We start from the raw sequence: 19,468 nt of genomic DNA, 5'->3' as shown, positions 1-19,468 counted from the left end.
ATTGTTGAGGTGAAGCAACCACATATAGCAGGCCTGCTGCACAACAGACTCTGCGTATCTAGCAGTTTCCACCTTCTCTGGGGCTGTTCTTGGCTAAAGCACCAGACTGATGCTGGGGATGATGAGCTCTGTCTGTCTTCCTTGGGCTCCTTGAGGAAGTCATTACCCTGAGTTGAGGCTTAGAGGACTTGTGAATGACATGGCAGCTGAAGAACCTCCTAGCACTGACATTCTGTGAACTTGAGAACCTGTGGATGGGCCTCGTGGTCATTTCTGTGTTGTGGTTACTGTCACTCCAAGATGGGGACATTTTTCTCTCTCAACAAGAAACAATGTTGTAAAGGTCCATGGTGGCGCAGTGGGTTAAGGATCTGGCATTATCACTGCTGTGGCTCTGGTCTCTGGTCTGGCTCAGATTTGATCCCTGGCCTGGGAATGAACACATGCTGAGGGCGCAGCCAAAAAAAAAAAAAAAAAAGAAAAGTTGCTTCTAGGAAAACTAAGTGTCATATCTCTGTGGGCACCTCAGCCCCTTCCTTGGTGATGGGAAAGAACCCCACACTTCCTACTCAAGGGGAGTGCAAGCTCCTTTGAGGCTCTTGGTGGCAGAAGACCCCTCAAGGGTTGACAGCCTCTGCATAAAACTATCAGTCATTTAATAGCAACGTGCCTTGTGTCCTACATTGTTCCAGAAAATTTAGAAGCCCCAGAGATGTACAGGCTGCTCCTCCTCCTTTCCCTGCCTCTGCCCACTGCCATGTCTTCTCTTCCTCTTCCCTGTTGGCGCTGGTACAGCAGCAGGGTCAGTCTCCTGGCCGTGGCTAGGTGTGGCACTTTTCACCTGCAGCTGCATCTCCTGGGCGGCATCAGTAGGTCTGCCTGGCCAGCATCTACAGCAGTGAGCCTCAGGCCTGGCAGTGTTGTGGAACCCTCTGCGAGCTTTCAAACATATAGGTGCCTGGGCCCTACCTGGGAGGAAGCATGGACCTTAGTTTGTATAAAAATCTCTGCAGGTTATTCATACAGGCAGCCTTCCACCCATCTCCACTCCCATCTGCTCAAATGCCACCAGCCCCTCAAATGCTCCCTGAGGGTACCAGGTACTTACAGACTTGTTTGGGACCTTAACCACCATGCGAATAGTGTTTTCATTTTAAAAAAACAAAGTGTTCCTGCTGTGGCACAGTGGGATCTGTGGCGTCTCTAGAGCGCTGGGATGCAGGTTCACTCTCGAGCCCAGCACAGTGGGTTAAGGGTCCGGTGTTGCCAGAGCTGCAGTGTAGGTCACAACTGCAGCCCAGATCTGATCCCTGGCCTGGAAACTCCATAGTCCTCAGGGCAGCAAAAAATAATAATAAAAATTAAAAAATTGAGGAACGTGCTAGTAGAGAAATAAGATTCTACTTGTATCCTCAAAGTGCTTAAAATCTAGTGAGAAGAGACCTACACTCACAGTAAAATGTACTCCAGTATAGAATCCAGGGCTAGATTTTTGTTACATAGACCACTTGTTCTCAGATTTGGGCCTATTTAGGGATCACCTGGGGACGTTTTAAAAATGTGCGTGTTCTGGCCACATTTCACTTGATTCTGATTCGGTGTTTTGGGGCAAGGCTTAAACCTGGGCCCTTTTCTCCTTTCTTTCTTTTTAATTGGTCATGCCCTCAGCATGAGTAAGTTCCCAGGCCAGGGATCGAACCCATGCCAGAGCAGTGATCCAAGCCACAGCAGTGACAGTACCAGGTTCTTAACCTGCTAGGTCACCAGGGAACTCTGAACCTGGGCCTTTGAAAACAGTTCCCCAGTTCACTGAAGCTGGAAGAGAATGGTGGACACAAATTTAGAGGGGCAGGGCAGGCCAGGCCAGACTGCAGTCGAGGACAAGGCTTCTTAAAGGCAGAGCCATCCATCCTTTCCCTGGAGGAGCTGGTGTCGTGGCTGGGAGGGCCGCTCGTACGGGCCCTGCCACCTGGCCCTCCCCAGGTGCTGGCCCTTGGCCTTCCTGCCCTGATATCTGGCTGCCAAGGCAGACTTCCTGGATGTTCTTCCCGGACCAGGAGGTGTCTGCTTGGGGCTGCCACCCGATCATCGAGCTGTCACTATTCACCTCCTAGGTCCAGCAGTCGGAGTGGACACTGAGCCATCAGTCTGGATCAAGCCGCAGTGATTCTGGGCTTGTTTTCCGCTGTCACTCATCTCCCCCAGCACAGGGAGGAAGAGGGGCAGGAAACTACATTTTCAGACATGCATCAGGCTTTCCTGGCTCCTCGTGTTGGGAAGCTTAAGGGCCAGCAGGCCATGGTGAGGGGCATGAGGACAACCCATCCCAGGATAGCTGGGCTGGCAGAACTGCTGTGTCCTCCTCTTCGAAGCCAGAGAGCTGAGGGGGACAGAGACCGAGGGAGGAGCTACCTTCTCGGGGGTGGAGGGGATGGAGTTGTAATGGGATCGGCTCATATCTGGCATTGCACACACATGGATTAGTGTCAGAATGGCTCCCCAGATCCCCCTCATCACTGGTGATGCAGGCTAGGGCTCTGGAGGCCTTTGGGCTGTGGCCTGGGTGTGGCACCTGCGTCTTGTAATTAGCGTTGTGTGTCAGGGCCAGGACTGCCTTGTGCTTCTCCTTAGGTAACGCTAACAACAAGCCTATGAAACAGGGGTGAGTCCCCTTTTATGGGTGAAAAACCTGCCTGCAGTCCAAGGGTGCTAATGCCTCAGTGGGAATTCCTCAGTGGGAAGCATTTACGATGATGTGGTGGTGTTTCTAGGGCATCCCTGGTGGAAGTCAGGAGACCTGAGCTAATTGTGTGACCTGGGCAAATCCCCTCACTTTCCTTAAGAGCAAAATGGGAGTCGGGGGCAGGGGTGGGGTGGGGGGGACTGGGCCCGGGGGTGAGGAGGTGGTGGTGGCCAGGAGCCCAGTGTCTCGTGGAGGTCCCTGGCTTCCTGTATCCTCAGGGTGGTGCACCCAGGGGTGGTGGAGACGCAGGCCGACTTTTGGAGCCTCCCTCTGTGCAGAACTGTCTGCCTTGGGTGGTTCACATCTTCCTCCAGGGCAGTGATAGCAGTTTTGGGTGCTGTGGCTCCTTTTGAACTCTGATTTAGAGATACAAGACCTATCTCTCATTACCCAACAGAGATTTTTCTAAAAATAAGTAAATAAATGCAATCACAAATGTAGCTGAAGAATGAACAATAGTAGTTTATCGTGTAGTTTATAAGATAAACAGTAGTAGTTTACGTAGTTGCAATAAACAAATGTAGTTGAAAAAATGTGTAAGTCAAATCGAACGTATGAGAAATGCTAACTCAGCGACTCAAAGGCAGTTTTTAGACCTATGGCCTCATTTGCAAAAAAAAGAAGATGTCCTTTCTAGATCCCTTAAAATTTCTAGGGCTCTGAGATCTGAGAACCCTTTTATCTTGGTTTTGTCCTCATCCATTTTCTTGTGACTAGGAAGCTTCACGCATGGCCTTTGCTTCAAGTGATGCATGTGAATTTAGATAACTGGGCTTACTGGGCCTAGAAGGACTCTTCCCGACCTATCTCAGCAATTTCTCAAGAGCCATCTCCTGGAATGACAGGTCATTTCACCTTTTTTTTTTTTTTTTTGTCTTTTAGGGCCTCACCCACGACATATCAAAGTTCTCAGACTAGGAGTCGAATCGGAGCTGTAGCAGCTGGCCTATGCCACAGCCACAGCAATGCAGGATCTCAGCCATGTCTGTGACCTACACCACAGCTCACGGCGACACCGGCTCCTTAACCCACTGAGCATGGCCAGGGATCGAACCTGTATCCTCATGGATGCTAGTCAGATTTGTTAACCATTGAGCCACAACAGGAATTCCAGGTCATTTCACTTTTAACCCTTTAGGAAATTTAGTAAATCCCCATTCTCCTAGATTTGCCTATGTTCATTGCTTTAAGATGAACCCAGGTCTTCACGATGGGGCCTTCCAGGTTTTTCTTTTGTGGCTTATGACCACAGTTTAAGGGGTAGCCTCTCAGGTCCATTCGGGAGTGGATTGGCCAAGTTACAAATGAGGAATGCACACAGCTGGGATTTCTAATCTTAGCCTTTTCTCTGGTTCACTACCATCCCTGGGTCTTCATTGCTTCATTTCTGACAATGGAGAAGTTAAAAAGCCAGAGATTGTGCCAAAGTTGAATATTGCCAGACAAGCTGCCTGTTAGTTTCTTGCTGTGTTTTTTTTTTTTTTTTCCTTTTTATGGCTGCACCTGCAACATAGGGAAGTTCCCAGGCTAGAGGTTGAATTGGAACCCTGCCTGAGGCCTACGTCACAGCCATGGAAGCACCAGATCTGAGCTGAATCTGTAACCTATGCCAAAGCCTGTGGCAACGCCAGATCCTTAACCCACTGAGCTACAATGGGAACTCATCTTGCTGTTTATAATAGTGCATTTACCTAGTGTTTTATAGTGTACAGATATCATTCCATCTGGTATTCATAACAGTCCTGTGCAATAGACTGAACAGCTATGCTTTTTTTCTTTTTCTTTTTATGCCTACACTCGCAGCAAGTGGAAGTTCCCAGGCTAGGGATCAAGCCCAAGCCACAGCAATGAAAACACCAGATCCTTAACCTGCTTACCTACCAGAGAACTCCTATGTTTTTTCTTTTCTTTTTTTTTTTTTTTGCTGTATTGTGTTACTCTGTACCCTATTTATTAAAAAAAAAAAAAAAAAAAGAATTTGAAGAACTCCCTGGTGGCACAGCAGTTAAAGGATTTGGCATTGTCACTAGTGACTCGGGTCACTGCTGTGGTACAGGGTCACTCCCGGTCTGGGAACTTCTGCATGCCATGGATGTGCCCCCCCACCCCCCCCAAAAAAGATTTGAAATGTCATAAAATAGGATCAAGCCACGAGGAGATCAAAGCAGTTGGGCGAAAAAATATAATAGCAACACTTGTTCAGAGCCATCTATATACCAGGGACAATTCCAAGTGATCTTAAATGTATAAGCTCATCCTACAACTGTCTGGTGAAGTAGCTACTATTACTATCCTTGTTTTTATAGAAGAGAAAACTGAGGCTTAGTGGTGAGGGAACTTACTCATAAGCAAACGGTGGAGCACATGCTTTTAAAACTTTTACCTTTTTTTATTTGTTATTTTATCTTATTTTGGGGGAGCCCACCCTTTTAACCACAGTACTAGAACACTTCTCTATAATAACAAGGCCAAGGATAATGTTAAGGTTCACATACCTGTGGCAAGAATCATCACTGTTTTACAGATGAAGAAAGTGAGCCAAAGAATAGGTAAGTGGGGAGTTCCCATCGTGGCTTAGTGGAAATGAATCTGACTAGTAACCATGAGGATGCAGGTTCAATCCCTGGCCTCGATCAGTGGGTTAAGGATCCAGTGTTGCCATGAACTGTGTATAGGTCACAGACTTGGCTTGGATCCTGAGTTGCTGTGGCTGTGGTGTAGGCCGGCAGCTGTAGCTCTGATTCGACTCCTAGCCTGGGAACCTCCATATGCCGTGGGTACAGCCCTAAAAAGACAAAAACAGACAAACAGAAAAAATAGGTAAGTGGGGCATTCCTACTGTTGCTTAGCGGGTTAAGAACCCGACTAGTGTCCATGAGCATGCAGGTTCGATCCCTGGCCTTACTCAATGGGTTAAGGATCTGGTGTTGCTATAAGCTGCAGCATAGGTTGCAGATGCAGCTTGGATCTGGCATTGCTGAGCCTCTGGTGTAGGCCGAGAACTTCCATATGTCACAGGTGCAGCCCTAAAAAGAAAAAGAAAAAAAATAGGTAAGTGACTTGCTCAAGATTGCAGAGCTAAGTAAGTGGCACAAATGGAACTAGAATCTTGGTCTTATGTTTCTTAGTGCTGTTTCCACTGCCTTGCATAGCATCCTTCTTAAAATGAAAAATGTTTTGTCTTTCAGAACCTGGCCATTGGTGCTGGAGCTGTGGGATCTTTACAGCTGACCTACATCTCGAAGGTAATGTTGGCCTGGAGCTCTGAGAATTCATGGTCTGTAAGTTGGCTTAGTATCTAAACTAGAGGCAGTGTCACCCTTTGGGCATTGACATCTGGGACGTTGGATGGGCATGGCTCAGAAAGAGTTGGGGCTGCCCTGGAGATTTGTCCCTCACCTGGACAGGAGGCAAGGCTGGGAGTGCCCCCAGTAGGTACCCAGATGCACCAGGAAAGCATTCAGCCACTAGATGACCACTGGAGGGTCTGAAGAGTGGCCGGTCAGGAGCCATTGCCAGGTCCACTTTGCACAGTCGGGGTGAGAGCAGTCACTCTATGGTTCCTGAGACCTGGGTGGGGGCTGGGGCTGGCGAAGCATGCACGGCCTCACAGCTGCTGGATTCAGCTGCTTTTAACTGCCCGCCCTCCCTGGACCAGGCGCCAGTGCTGACCTGGGATGCAGCCGTGATTAAAAAAAAAGGCCAGGGGATTGAGAATCTCAACAGAAAGAGGAACTTTTTGTCCAGGGACAAGAGCCAGGTGGCGCTCGGCCAACCCTGAGGTTTTGGAAGGCCGGCTCGCCCCACACACCCCTCACTTCAGGTCTCTTGGGGACCCTTGCTTCCTTGTCCACATTCCCCCACCCTCCAGGGGCCGAGAACCTTATCTGAGTGGCTGCTAGCTGCTCTGTGCACAGAGCTTCGGGAGTTCCTGGGCTGCTCTCCATCCCAGCTGGCCCGGAGGTGGAGGCGGCTGCAGGGGCTGCAGGCCAGAGTCAGGCAGCTGGGTGCAGAGGCAGAAACTGCAGGGCAGGGTCTGAGAGGGTTTTTTTTTTTTTTTTTTTTTTCCCTGATGATGGGGCAGTGAATACAGTTCCCTGCTGAATGGTGATTTATAAATGCAGCTCAGATGAGTGTTTGTAGAATTCTCAGCTTGGGAGACTGCTGTGTGGAACAAGGATGGACCTGCCTTTTAGCCCATGTATGGGAGAGGCAGGCCTGGGTGGGTTTGGCAAAACCTGCAGCTGCTGCTGGGTCAGGTTTCAGAGATCCGAGAGGCTTGAACTGCTCTCTGACCTGGTGCCAGAAAGCAGAGGTTTTCCTAGAAAAACACTTAGCCAGGGTGCCAGGATCAGATTCAACATTTGGGGCTATTTCTTGTTAATCCCCAAGTAAAGGTATTCCCTCCCCAAGTAAAGGGTTTAACCAACAGTGTCAGCCTGGCTGTGGTGTGCATGTGGCTTTTCCTTCAGGGGCGCTCTTTCTTTTTTGGCCACCCCATGGCATATGGAGTTCCCAGGCCAAGGACCAGATTCGAGCTGCAGTTTTAACTTAAGCTGCAGCTGTGGCAATATGGGATCCTTAACCCACTGTGCCAGGCTAGGGGTCGAACCTGTGTCCCAGTGCTCCCAAGACACTGCTGATCCTGTTGTACCACAGCAGGAACTCCTGGGGGGGGGGTGCTCTTTTTTGAGAGCTAGTGTGGGGAAGATGAGGGCCTTCAGAGAGGCCAACAGAGATGAAGGTTCTTGACTTGATGAGGCCCAGATTGTCAGCATTAGGACCCATTCTGGGGCAAAGCAGAAAAAAAACTGATGCTGGCCTTTTGAACCACCCATCTTCGGGCTTTGTCGGCTGGCCCTTCTCCTACACACAGCCAGTCCCTCTGTCCCTCCTCCAGTCTGTGTTCTGTCTTGTCAGGGCCTTGCCCTCCGTTAGCTGTGAGGAAGACTTTCCTTGGAGGAGTTCCTGCTGTGGCTCAGCGGGTAAAGAACCTGAGGTTGCGGGTTCGATCCCTGGCCTTGCTCAGTGGGTTAAGGATCTGGCATTGCTGTGAACTGTGGTGTAGGTCACAGATGTGGCTCAGATTTAGGGTTGCTGTGGCAAAGGCTGGCAGCTGTGGTTCTGATTCTTCCCCTAGCCTGGGAACTTCCATATGCTGCAGGGGTGACCCTAAAAAAACAAAACAAAACAAAAACAAAACAAAAAACCTTCCTGGAACAGTGATCCAGATTTTTGTGGGGGTTGAGGGTCATGGATCTTTTGGAGAGTCTGGTGGAAAGTGTGGAGGTAAATTCCCAGGTAAATCACATAGGTATACAGGCACTTTGATTGTGCCTGTGACTTCAAGAATGGCTCATTGACCCCCTGAAGCTGGTTGGGAGAGGCCCCATTGGACCCCCTCAGATTGTCCTGTGTGGGTGGCAGCTGCTTCCCCTGCTCTTGATGCCACCTCGAGGGGCAGGGTCATTCTGAACATGGAGGCAGAGCAGAGCTGCCCTAGAGTTCCGAGACCTTGGTCTGCTGCTGCTGCTACCAGAGGGGCCCCAGCTCCACTTCCAGCCCAGGGCAGACAGGGTGGGGTGGCCAGCAGTGCCCACCACCCTGTGACACTGCTGCTCCTGTGGCCTGGGTTCCATCTGATAAGAGCCACTTCCTGAGAGTCTCTCGGGCTGTGGGTGGCCTGGTCTGCGTCACTGTGGGTGACCCATGCCTGTCCCCCACGATACACATCCTAACCCCCGCCTCCCACCACAGCCCCACCTGGGACCCGCCAGTCAACCCCTGCTGTGCAACTACATAACTGCGGCCAGTCAGCTGGTCAGCCACCTCACTCCCTCAGGAGCCTCTGTTCCTTCACTACATGTAAAAGGCTGCAAGGTCTGGCCTGGTCACCAGCAGATAGGGGGTCAGGTGGTTATACCTCCCAGGTGGCAGGGATTCTGCTTCAAGGTCACCAGGATATCAGGGGGTGGCCAGAGCTATGCCTCTCCATAGTAAGTGAGACCCACCCCCCCAACCCTCGCCCTTCTCTTTGAGGGCACAGAAACTGGTAGATAAGAGTTTAGTTTATTTTCTTTTTCTTTCTTTCTTTCTTCCTTCCTTCCTTCCTTCCTTCCTTCCTTCCTTCCTTCCTTCCTTCCTTCCTTCCTTCCTTCCTTCTTTCTTTCGCCACACCCACGGCGCATGGGAGTTCTAGGGCTGGGGAATCAAACCGTAAAAAGAAAAAAACAAAACCAAGACCAAAAACGAAATGGCACAGGGCCAGGACTCTGCTGCTGTGGGCCTCCAGTGTATGGTTCCTGGGAGTGCTGAAGATGCAAAAGAATTTGCATTGTCTGTCTGAACTCAGGATGTAGGCTCACATTGGCTTCAATCTTCTTGGTTTTTTTTAGGACTATTTACAGCCTTTCTTGGGCCCCAGGGCCTCCACTTCACATCATATTAAGCATATCAACATGCACCCATGTCCCTCATTGACTGTGATTAGCTGTAAGATATTTGAAAGGATTTCCCTCATTTTACTTTTGGAATGATTTGGCTACAACTCCTTATTTTATGATTGGCTCTAATTTCTTGGCTGTCCTCTTCTACATTCGAGGATTCTTGCGAACCAAGAAAATCGCAGCTACTAATGATTTTTGGGTGTTTAATTGACACGTTAATGAAATCAACAGGATGTGACATCTTGTGGACATTTACTTAAATACTTGTCAGTGAGGGTGATATAATGTAATACAGACATTTAATTAAATATTTATGTGGGTTGTGTGTGCCACATTCATTTTGTGTGTTGGAGGCTAGGTCTCATATGTTTGTGTAGGGTCCCGTGCAGCTCATGAGGCCCTCAGCACTTTGCTCAAAGTGCTAAGCAAGGCACTGCCTCTGTTGTTATGTGGAGTGGGTGTTAATAGAACCTGCTTCTGAGGACAGGATGGGTTAAGTACCTCAGCTGCACTATCACATTTAACCCTCACTGTAGAACGTGATTTGTTATCAAATACCCCTATTTGATAGAACAGGAAATGGGGGGTCAGACAACTGGGACATCTGGTGTCAAAGGCCTGACACTGGCACCAAACCCATGGTGTACCACGCCTGTCCTTCCTTTGATCTTTTTTTTTTTTTTTCTTTTTATGGCCTCACCTGCGACATGATGAGCTAGGGGCCAGCTGCTAAGGGTTCAATCAGAGCTGCAGCTGCAGGCCTACACCACAGCCACAGCAATCCCAGATCCAGGCCACATCTGCGACCTACACCGAAGCTTGCAGCAATGCCAGATCCTTAATCCACTGATTGAGGCCAGGGATCAAACCCACATCCTCACGGAGACTATGTCGGGGTCTTAACCCACTGAGCCACAATGAGAACTCCCCTTTGATCTTCTATAGTCTGCCGCATCAGTTCCCAGATTGAATATTATGGGAAGCATTGATTTGAGTTGGTGAGGAGTCCAGGCAGGTCCATAGAAAGAACTTGGAGCCAACGTCGAGGTCCAGAAAGACTGGTAGGCCAGTTGTTATCAGCCCCCGAGCCACTGTCAGCCATGAAGGAGACCTTAATTTTGACTCAAGAGTTTTTCTTTACTTCCTGGCTTCTAATGTGCCTCCTGCTACAGCAAGAACCAGTCTAGGAGCCCTGGCCTGTAAATGAGGGAGTTGTGTCCAGCGAACACTGATTGCACTGTGTGAAGGGTAGTTCCTGGCCTAGGTCCCGGGGGAGGGGCTGTCCCTTTGGCCATTCCAGGAATAACCTGCCCCATATAGAATTAGGTGCCTGCCCTGGATGGAGGTTGCAAGCACCTAATTCCATATGATGGAGTAGGAGCTGCTCTTTTTCTTGTTCTGTGTCTTCGGCCCTGAATGCAGGAGGTCCCACAGGCACATATTCAGGAACGTACACCCAAGAGGCCAGCTTGCAAAGGCGAGATGAAATGACACTACAGGGGACAGAAAAATCCTTGTACTTTCTTGTACCCTTCCCTTCACTACGGGTATGCTGATTACATCAGCCCCTCTCTGGGCGGGAGGTGTGGGGGAGCACTTATTTTCAGGGTGAAGCAGTCAGGGTAGAGATAAGGGAAATGGACCAGCAAGTCCCAGGGCTGTGCACGCTGATTAGAATCTCTGTATCGGTGGCAGTTCCACCTTCAGTGGGCAGCGCTGTTTGGGGAAGGGGTTGGTGGTTGGGCCAGGAGTGAGCTTTTGCTAGTGCAAGTGGAATCAGTAGAGTTTTGTGGTCCAGGGGGAATTTTATCAGGGCTTGGTGGCGTATTTTTTTCCTCTTTAGGGCTGTACCTGCGGCATGTGGAAGTTCCAGGCTAGGGGCTGAATCAGAGCCACAGCAACTCCAGATCTGAGCTGCATCTGTGACCTACACTGGGGCAGTGCCGGGTCCTTAACCCACTGAACAAGGCTAGGGATCAAACCCTCATCCTCATGAATACTAGTCGGGTTCTTAACCTGCTGAGCCGCAATGGAACTCCAGGGCTCGGTGGCTTTTAAGTTTTTTTTTTTTTTTTTTTTTGCAAAGATGAAGATTTAGCACAGACATCAAGATAGTGGTTATCTCCAAGGGGCGGGGACAGGATTCTATCTGGGAGGGGCACACATAGGGCTTCTAAGAAATAGGACCGATAATGACTTGTTTCTTCATCTGGATGGTGAGTATGGGGTTTTCTCTTCTTAGTTTTGAAAATATTCACGTTTCATATGCTCTTCTTTTTGTATAAAGTTTCCCAGCTTAAAACATTTGGAAGAAAAAAAAAAAAAAAAAAGAACAGCTTTACAACACTGTTAGAAATGTATTTACATTTCTTTCATTCTTTATTTGACTTAGGTGAGCATAGCCACCCCAAAGCAGAAACCCAAAACTCCATTTTGCTTTGGTAAGTACTGAGCCAGAAGACGGGTTTTCTGCACATTCCTCCTGGAACTTCCCCTTTTGTGTGGAGACAGTCCTGTGATCCCATGTGACTTACACCCTGTGTGTATGAGTGACCACAGTCGCTGCCATGTCCCTGGGGCTCCAGGGATACTCCTTTCCTTTGTCTTGCTGCAAAGATGGTTAATAACATAAGACGGGCCCAGAGACTGGTGATGCCTCGGCTTTCCTGGCTCTGCAGAGCAGAGTGCTGTTAGGTTTGCTGAGGGGGGAATGGGCAAGGCCAAGTTGGTAAAGCAGGAGAAATTTATTAAGGCAACTGAAGTGCATGGACTGGGCCGAAGATGGCACCCACACGGACTGATAGGAGATGTTAGGCTTGTTACAGGATCCATGGCGGGAGTGTATGGCGGGGACTTATGGTGGGAACAATGAAGAAGGAGGAGGAGAAGGCCAGGGGAGGTACGTAGGGGTCGAGTCCCACTACAGAGGGCAGTTAATCCTTGTAGGAGGTTAATCTATGCAGGCAGTTGTTTTCTGCAGGCCAGTGCTTCTTGCTGCCTAAGTCAAGCATCCATATTCTGGGAGAGAGTGTCCACAGCAGGTCTCCAAGGCGAACAGTCACATTTGGGGGGGGGGGGGTTGTCTGTCATCATCCTCCTGGGAACCTATCAGATGCCAGGTATCTTCTAGAAGTTTCTGGGAGCTCACATCTGAGAGCAGAGTAATGGTGTGCTCAGGAAAGGGAGTTGGGGGATAAGAAAAGATGCGATAGCCTGTGGAGGGTCTTGTTGTGGGCAAATAAGGGACAGTTGAGGGTGACACAGAAATGGATGCAAGTCCTTGAATCATCACTTTACTTTTGGCTTCCCCTGCCTTCTTGGTGCCATCCTGCGTGCCCTCAGCTCATGTTATACATCTGGGGTGGTTCTGTGGAAGCTCCACGAAGGCAGGGGTGCTCCTTTGCTTCGTCATTGCTGTATGCTCAGCACGTAGTGTGTGGTTCCGGGCACAGAGCGGGTGCTTAGTAAATGTCTGCTGCTTGAATGAATGGACGAAGGAATTCTGTGTCCACCCCACGATGCCCACATCCTTGGATTTGGGCCGATTTGTGCTGAGAGAATGAAATGGTCCCCTGAGCTGTCCTCTTTCCCAGCTTCATGTTGGTTCAGCACAAATGGTTTTGTGTTCTCATCCTCCTGTTTCCTTCAAATATCATTGCTAAGCCCGAAAATGACTGAGATTTTGTGGTTAGTAGATTGAAAACAACAACAACAAAAACCAGGAGTTCCTGCCGTGGTACAGTGGAATCGGTGGGGTCTCTGCAGTGCCGGGACGCAGGTTCAATTCCTGGCCCAGTGGGTTAAAGGATCCAGTGTTTCTGCAACTGCTGCTTGGAGCCGATCCCTGGCCCCAGAATTCCACATGCTGCGGGGCGGCCCAAAATGATAAAACAAAACAAAACAAAAACAAAAACCAGAAGTAAATTGTTGACCTCATGGAGTTCTCAGGGGAAAGACCAGGTTGAAAATGAGGTCAGTGGAGTTCCCGTCGTGGCGCAGTGGTTAATGAATCCGACTAGGAACCATGAGGTTGCGGGTTCAGTCCCTGCCCTTGCTCAGTGGGTTAAGGATCCAGCGTTGCCGTGAGCTGTGGTGTAGGTTGCAGACGCGGCTCGGATCCCGAGTTGCTGTGGCTCTGGTGTAGGCCGGGGGCTACAGCTCCGATTAGACCCCTAGCCTGGGAACCTCCATATGCCGCGGGAGCGGCCCAAGAAATAGCAACAACAACAACAAAAAAAAAGAAAATGAGGTCAGGGTCACAGACCCTGTTCCATTTCCCATCTAGACCAGACTTCTAACCCGAGTCAGTTGTGCTAGTGGAAACCAGGAGCACTAGGGCCAAAATTAAACATGTATCATTGTTGCCTAAACCCAGCCTCTGTCCACTGGTGCCAAATAGAAATGGGGAGACAGAGTTTGGGGTAAAGAAGAAAACAAAATGGATTTATTGCCTTGCCAGGCAAAGGAGGCCACAGAAGGCTAATGCCCTAAAGGCTGTGCCCCCTCCGGCTTTGGGAGCGAATAGGAAATGGTCTTATAATTTTGGGGTGGAAAATAGGGCCATAGATAAGGATCAGGGTAGATGCAACTTGCGTTCCTTCAAAGCTGGTGTTGCCCCAGGACTGGTTCTGGTGATCTTCCTCTCCAGTTTTTATTTGTCGGAGGGGTCTTAGTTCTGTAAGAACTCAAAGATATAGTTGTGTGTATTCCTTGCAGAGGAACCAGGACCCTGCCCCTAGGCTGCACTACTGTTTCTTGACTGATGCTCCCTGGTCTCTGCATCCCCTCCCTTCCCTGATCAGCAACTGTTAGAACCCGCCGCTTGTAACTCAGGGAAGGTCATGGAGGCTGAATGAAGCCTATTTCCTAAAAATAAGAAATGGGGGACACAGAAAAGCTTGTGTTCAGGAGCCCTAGAGAGCCCCGCTCGGTTTCCTCATCATGACTGTAAATCCCTTGGCACCTCTGGAAAGCTGTTCAAACACATGCTTGTGGATGGTGGACAGTGGCCCATTAAGGCTGTTGGTGTTGCCTTGAGGCCAGTGGAATAATCCACACGTTTAAAAAGTGGGAACCCACTGCTTTGAAGATATTCACGCAGGTGACTCCCAAACGTCCTGGTCTGTTTTCCGGGGATCCTCCGCCCTGCCACATCAGGCACCTTAGTTTTGTAGCGTCTTTGTGTTGTGTGGGTTCTGACCTGGGCTTTTCTCTCTTTGTCCCCATGTCTCCTGCAGTCATCAACGCCCTCTCTCAGAGGTATTTTCTTCAAGCCAATGACCAGAAGGATCTGAAGGACTGGGTCGAAGCTCTGAACCACGCCAGCAAAATCACTGTACGCACGATCCTTCTCCTTTCTGCAGGGAGTCAGGGCCTCTTCCCCACGTAACCCATCTTGGGGGGGTGGGATGGGACCCATGGGGTGGCAGGGACTTTCCCGGGACCCCGTTCCAGACCAGTTCCCCTACCTCTTCTTACACCTTGGCAGACCAACCACAAGTTGAACTGAGAGTTGGAGTCTGAATCCAGCTCAAGGGGAAGTTGCTGGAGTGTCCTGTTTGTGCTGGCTGGGAGGGCTCCCAGGCAGCCGTGGTTTGGGTCATTCTGGGCTGCTGATTCAGAATGTGGTAGGATTGGAAAAATGGATTGCTGACTGTGAGAAACCGAGTAAAGGAAATTCATATGAGGAGGGAAGTCAGGGCTTTTTCCTGGCTGAGGGGGAGACTCTTCTGATTTCAAGAGGCCCTCCACCCACCTGTCCTGGGCAGAGCTTCCTTTTTTTTTTTTTTTTTTTTGCCACCCCTCAGTGTACGGAGTTCCTGAGCCAGAGATCAGATCCGAGCCACATCTGCGACCTACACCACAGCTCCTGGCAACGCCAGATCCTTAACCCACTTTGTCAGGTCGGGGATCGAACCTGCACCCCTGCACTGCAGAGGCGCCACTGGTCATTATGTCACAGTGGGAACTCCAAACCTTCTGTGTTTTTGTTTTTGTTTTTTGCTTTTTAGGGCCACACCCATGGCATATAGAGGTTCCCAGGCTAGGGGTCTAATTGGAGCTACAGTTGCCGGCCTATGCCAGAGCCACAGCAACGCCGGATCCAAGCCAAGTCGGTGACCTACACCACAGCTCACGGCAATGCTGGATCCTTAACCCACTGAGCCAGACGCAAGGCCAGGGATCAAACCTGAAACCTCATGGTTCCTAGTCAGATTCGTTTCTGCTTCGCCACTATGGGAACTCCAAAACCTTCTGTTTTTATAAACACCGGTTTTCGGACTGTTCAGTGAGGACCTTTGTTTTCCTTGACTTGGCTAACGAAGAACTCCTTTCTTTTCCCTTAGAAATAGAGAGAAAGGGAGAGTTCCCACTGTGGTTCAGTGGATTAAGACCGCTGTATCCATGAGGATGTGGGTTTGATCCCTGACCTTGCTCAGTAGGTTAAGGATCTGCATTGCTGTGGCTGTGGTGTAGGCCTTGGCGGTAGTTCCAATTTGACCCCTAGCCCAGGAACTTCCATATACCATGGGTGTGGCCCTAAAAAAAGCCTCCCCCCCCAAAAAAAAAGAGAAAAAGAAAAGAAACAGAGAAAAAAGGAAGGGAGATGGGTAGGAAGGAGGAGAGAGGAAAACAATGTTTAGGGAGAAAAACTAGATCTTTACTCTCTACCCTCTAATAGGCAGACTTCTGGCATGTAAACCTCGCTTTGCTAAAAAGTTTAATTTTCTGTATCATACAGACAGAAATGCTTACATTCTAGTGACTTCCAGTAATAACCAGTGTGTCTGGGGCTGATTATTCTCTGCAGTACCTCAGGGTGTAGCTGAAACTTGGCTTCTGTCCACCGGGCCCAGTTAAGTCTCAGAAATAGGGACTCGGGTGAAGCAGAAAGAACAGCTTTATTGCTCTGCCAGGCAAAGGAGGCCACAGCAGGCTAAGCATTCAAAACTGTGTCCTCCCTTGATCAGGGATAGCAAGGGGTTTATAGGTTTAGTTTGAACAAACAGGGCTGTTGATAAGGATTAGGAGGCTTGCATTCTTCTCCCTCCATAGATCACTTCCAAGTCGTCAAGGCTAGAGTCAGGGGGTCGGTGGCGGTTTCTGGTGGTCTCGGGGTGATCACCCCTTGACCTCATCTCCACAGTGATGATTGCTCACAAAAGGAAGGGGGGGGGGGTTCGGGCATGTTTCAAAGGAAAAGAAAATCTAACACTAACTAGAAAGTAATCATTAGTAAAAGAAAGCAATCAAGCAAGGAAGAAATCATTTGTGAAAAGCCAGTTAGAGTAAGTCCGTAGGCCAAGGCAGGGCATAACATCATGGAGACTGTTTTAACTAGCTTTTCGCTGTAACAACGTTTCCTAATCATTAACTCTTGAGTCAGCCTTTTGAGGCTGAGGGGAGGTCTGGGAGCCTAAAGGAAATGCCTTTTACTTCGAAACACAAGGACCCAGGGGCCTGTACACGGTTGCAAGGGGTCCCGTGAATACATTAATAGATGTCTGGGAGTTCCTGTCTCGGCACATCGGAAACAAATCCAACTAGGAACCATGAGATTGCGGGTTTGATCCCTGGCCTCACACCTCGCTCAGTGGGTTAAGGATCCGGCGTTGCCGTGAGCTGTGGTGTAGGTCACAGATGCGGCTCGAATCTGGGGTTGCTGTGGCTCTGGCGTAGGCCAGCAGCAGCATCTCTGATTGACCCCTGGCCTGGGAACCTCCATATGCCGCGGTCCTAAAAGGACAAAAGACAAAAAAAAAAAAAAAAAGATGTCTATACATTTCCCCAGCATTTGTCATGTTGCACAAGCAGAGTACAGTTTGGCCATCAAAGCGGTTTTGCTTGTTGGCTTGTTACTCTTTTTTTGTCTTTTTATGGCCGCACCTGCAGCATATGGAGATTCTCAGGCTAGGGGTGGAGTCGGAGCTGTAGCCTCCGGCCTACACCACAGCCACAGCAACTCGGGATCCAAGCTGTGTCTGCAACCTACACCACAGCTCACGGCAACGCCAGATCCTTAACCCACTGAGCAAGGCCAGGGATCGAACCTGTGTCCTCATGGATACTAGTCAGATTCGTTTCTGCTGACCCACGATGGGAGCTCCTTGCCTTGTTATTCTGATGAACCTTGGTGAACCCCCGAAAGGAAAGAGAAATGGAGGGAGAGAGGGGGAGGGATTGTCATTGAGCCACATGTGTCCACTACCCACGTGCTTGTGTGTGTGGTTCTAGAATGCTGATCTCAGTCAAGGTTGTCTTTGCACTTATTGAGGACCTAACCGTGTTGTGTCTTTCACCATTTGGGGGTTTCTTTCAATGTCTAATACTTTCTTCTCATTCAGTGTTTCCTCCTGGGTTTCTTGCCTGGTGACCTATACTCCCTGCGAGGCAGCAGCGGCCCCTTTGCCTTGCTTTTGTGCCTTGAGCAGAGTGTTGCTCTAAGCAGCTGGTTCCCCGTCCTCTTTTCTGGCCCCACTGAGCAGAGTGATGGGACCAGGAATGGGAGGGAGTGAGGTGGCGCCCAGAGGCTGTGAGTCCAGAGACCTCGGACTCGAACCCAGCTGAAACCCAGATTGAGACCTGAACTTATGTTCCAGGACTCGGACCCAGCCTAAACCCAGATTGGGACCTGAGCCTATGGTGTTTTTGTTTATTTATTTATTTTTATTTTTCATTTTTTATATTACTCAATGAATTTATTACATTTATAGCTGTACAATGATCATCATGACCCAAGTTTATAGCATTTCCATCCCAAACCTCCACCATGGTGTTTTTCATTAGAATTACTCACCTGGTGTCTGGACTTACTGAGGTTCAGGTTCTTTGTGTCTTACCGCAGAAGGAATTCAGTGAGAGACAAAGTGATAGGGAAGAAATAGATTTGTTAAGATAGGATGCTTGGGGAGTTTGTGCTGTGGCTCAGTGGTAACAAACCTGACTAGTATCCATGAGGATGCGAGTTTGATCCCTGGACTAACTCAGTGGTGTAGGTTGCAGATGAAGATCAGATCTCGAGTTGCTGTGCCTGTGGTATAGGCCAGCAGCTGCAACTCCAATTTGACCCCTAGTCTGGGAACGTCCCTATGCCGCGGGTACAGTCTTTAAAAAAAAAAAAAAAAGATAATGATTGACCTATGGTGTTTAAAGAATTGGGTTCTTGGAGTTTCCTGGTGGTTTGGGCAGGTTAGGGATCTGTCATTGTCACTGCTATGGCTCAGGGACGATCCCCGGCTTGGGAACTGGCATATGCTGTGAGTGTGGCCAAAAAAAAAAAGCGATTGGGTTCTCTCAGAATATTAATATGTTTGTTAGTTTTCTAGGGCTGTCAAACCGCATGACGTAGGGAAACAGAAATGTGTTCTCCCATAGTTCTGAGACATCTGAAATCAAGTGTTGGCAGGCCCATCCGTCTTCCCCCTGAAGGTTCCAGGGGAGAATCCTTCCTTTGCCTCTTTCAGCTCTGGAGCTCCTGGTAGACCTTGGTGTTCCCTGGCTTGTACCTGCCTCCCTCTGCCTTTGCCTCCATCACTGTCTGGCCGGTGTGTCTGTATGACCTCTCCTCTCCTGATGGGGACATGACTTCATCCTACCCCATCATGACTTCATCCTAATATAATTACACCTGCAAAGACCTTATTTCCAAATATAGTCTTGTTCTGAGATTATGGGTGGACAGTTTGAGGAGACATTATTCAACTCATTGCATTTTTTATCAAAAGTTTGGAAAATTGAGTAGTAAAAGTATAGCACAGCTCCCCCCCAACCTCCTGCCCCTAGTTGGGTTCTTCCTCTTAGCAATTTAGCTGTACTTGGTGGAAAGAAAGGTGAGACCTTGCAAATTTCATTTCACATTGCACATGGAACCTATTGATACAGAGGGCTGACTGTACCTATGTTTTTCTAAAGTCTTTCATATGGTTCCAGGTGGTGCCATGGACTGAATATTCATGTCCCCTAAAATTCCTGTGTTGGAAACAAATCCCCTTTGTGATGGTATTTAGAGGTGTGGCCTTTGGGAAGTAAGTCATAAGGGTGGGAACCCTCACCAATGGGATTAGTGCCCTTACAGTCATGGTCACAAGACCCTGTGGCTCTCCCCCCATCAGAGAACCTTCTGAGGGTGGGGAAAGAGGGCCCTATCTTTCACTGGGGAGATGGATAAACCAAAGGGTGACCTTGTTTTCAAGCTCTGGAGCATAGTTAGTGGTGAGTTTGTCCTCCACAGGCTGATTCAAGGTCAAGGGAAGTGGAATGGGCTGTGGAGAGGCTCCGG

At 49.2% G+C, this 19,468-nt stretch overlaps 1 protein-coding gene across 3 annotated transcripts in view; it reads left to right on the top strand.

Annotated features, from left to right (window-relative positions):
- PLEKHA2 (pleckstrin homology domain containing A2) overlaps positions 1 to 19,468 on the top strand; it is an 82,843-nt gene that overhangs the window by 39,995 nt on the left and 23,380 nt on the right. For all 3 annotated transcript variants that reach the window (XM_047772421.1, XM_047772419.1, XM_047772420.1), the window contains 3 exons: positions 5,932 to 5,988; positions 11,582 to 11,630; positions 14,427 to 14,524. In XM_047772421.1, the coding sequence (XP_047628377.1) occupies positions 5,932 to 5,988; positions 11,582 to 11,630; positions 14,427 to 14,524 (204 nt within the window). The remainder of the gene's footprint in view (positions 1 to 5,931; positions 5,989 to 11,581; positions 11,631 to 14,426; positions 14,525 to 19,468) is intronic.

The sequence above is a fragment of the Phacochoerus africanus genome, chromosome 3, assembly GCF_016906955.1.
Source record: "Phacochoerus africanus isolate WHEZ1 chromosome 3, ROS_Pafr_v1, whole genome shotgun sequence".
In the NCBI taxonomy this organism is placed as follows: domain Eukaryota; kingdom Metazoa; phylum Chordata; class Mammalia; order Artiodactyla; family Suidae; genus Phacochoerus; species Phacochoerus africanus.
This window is presented reverse-complemented; position numbering and strand designations above follow the sequence as displayed.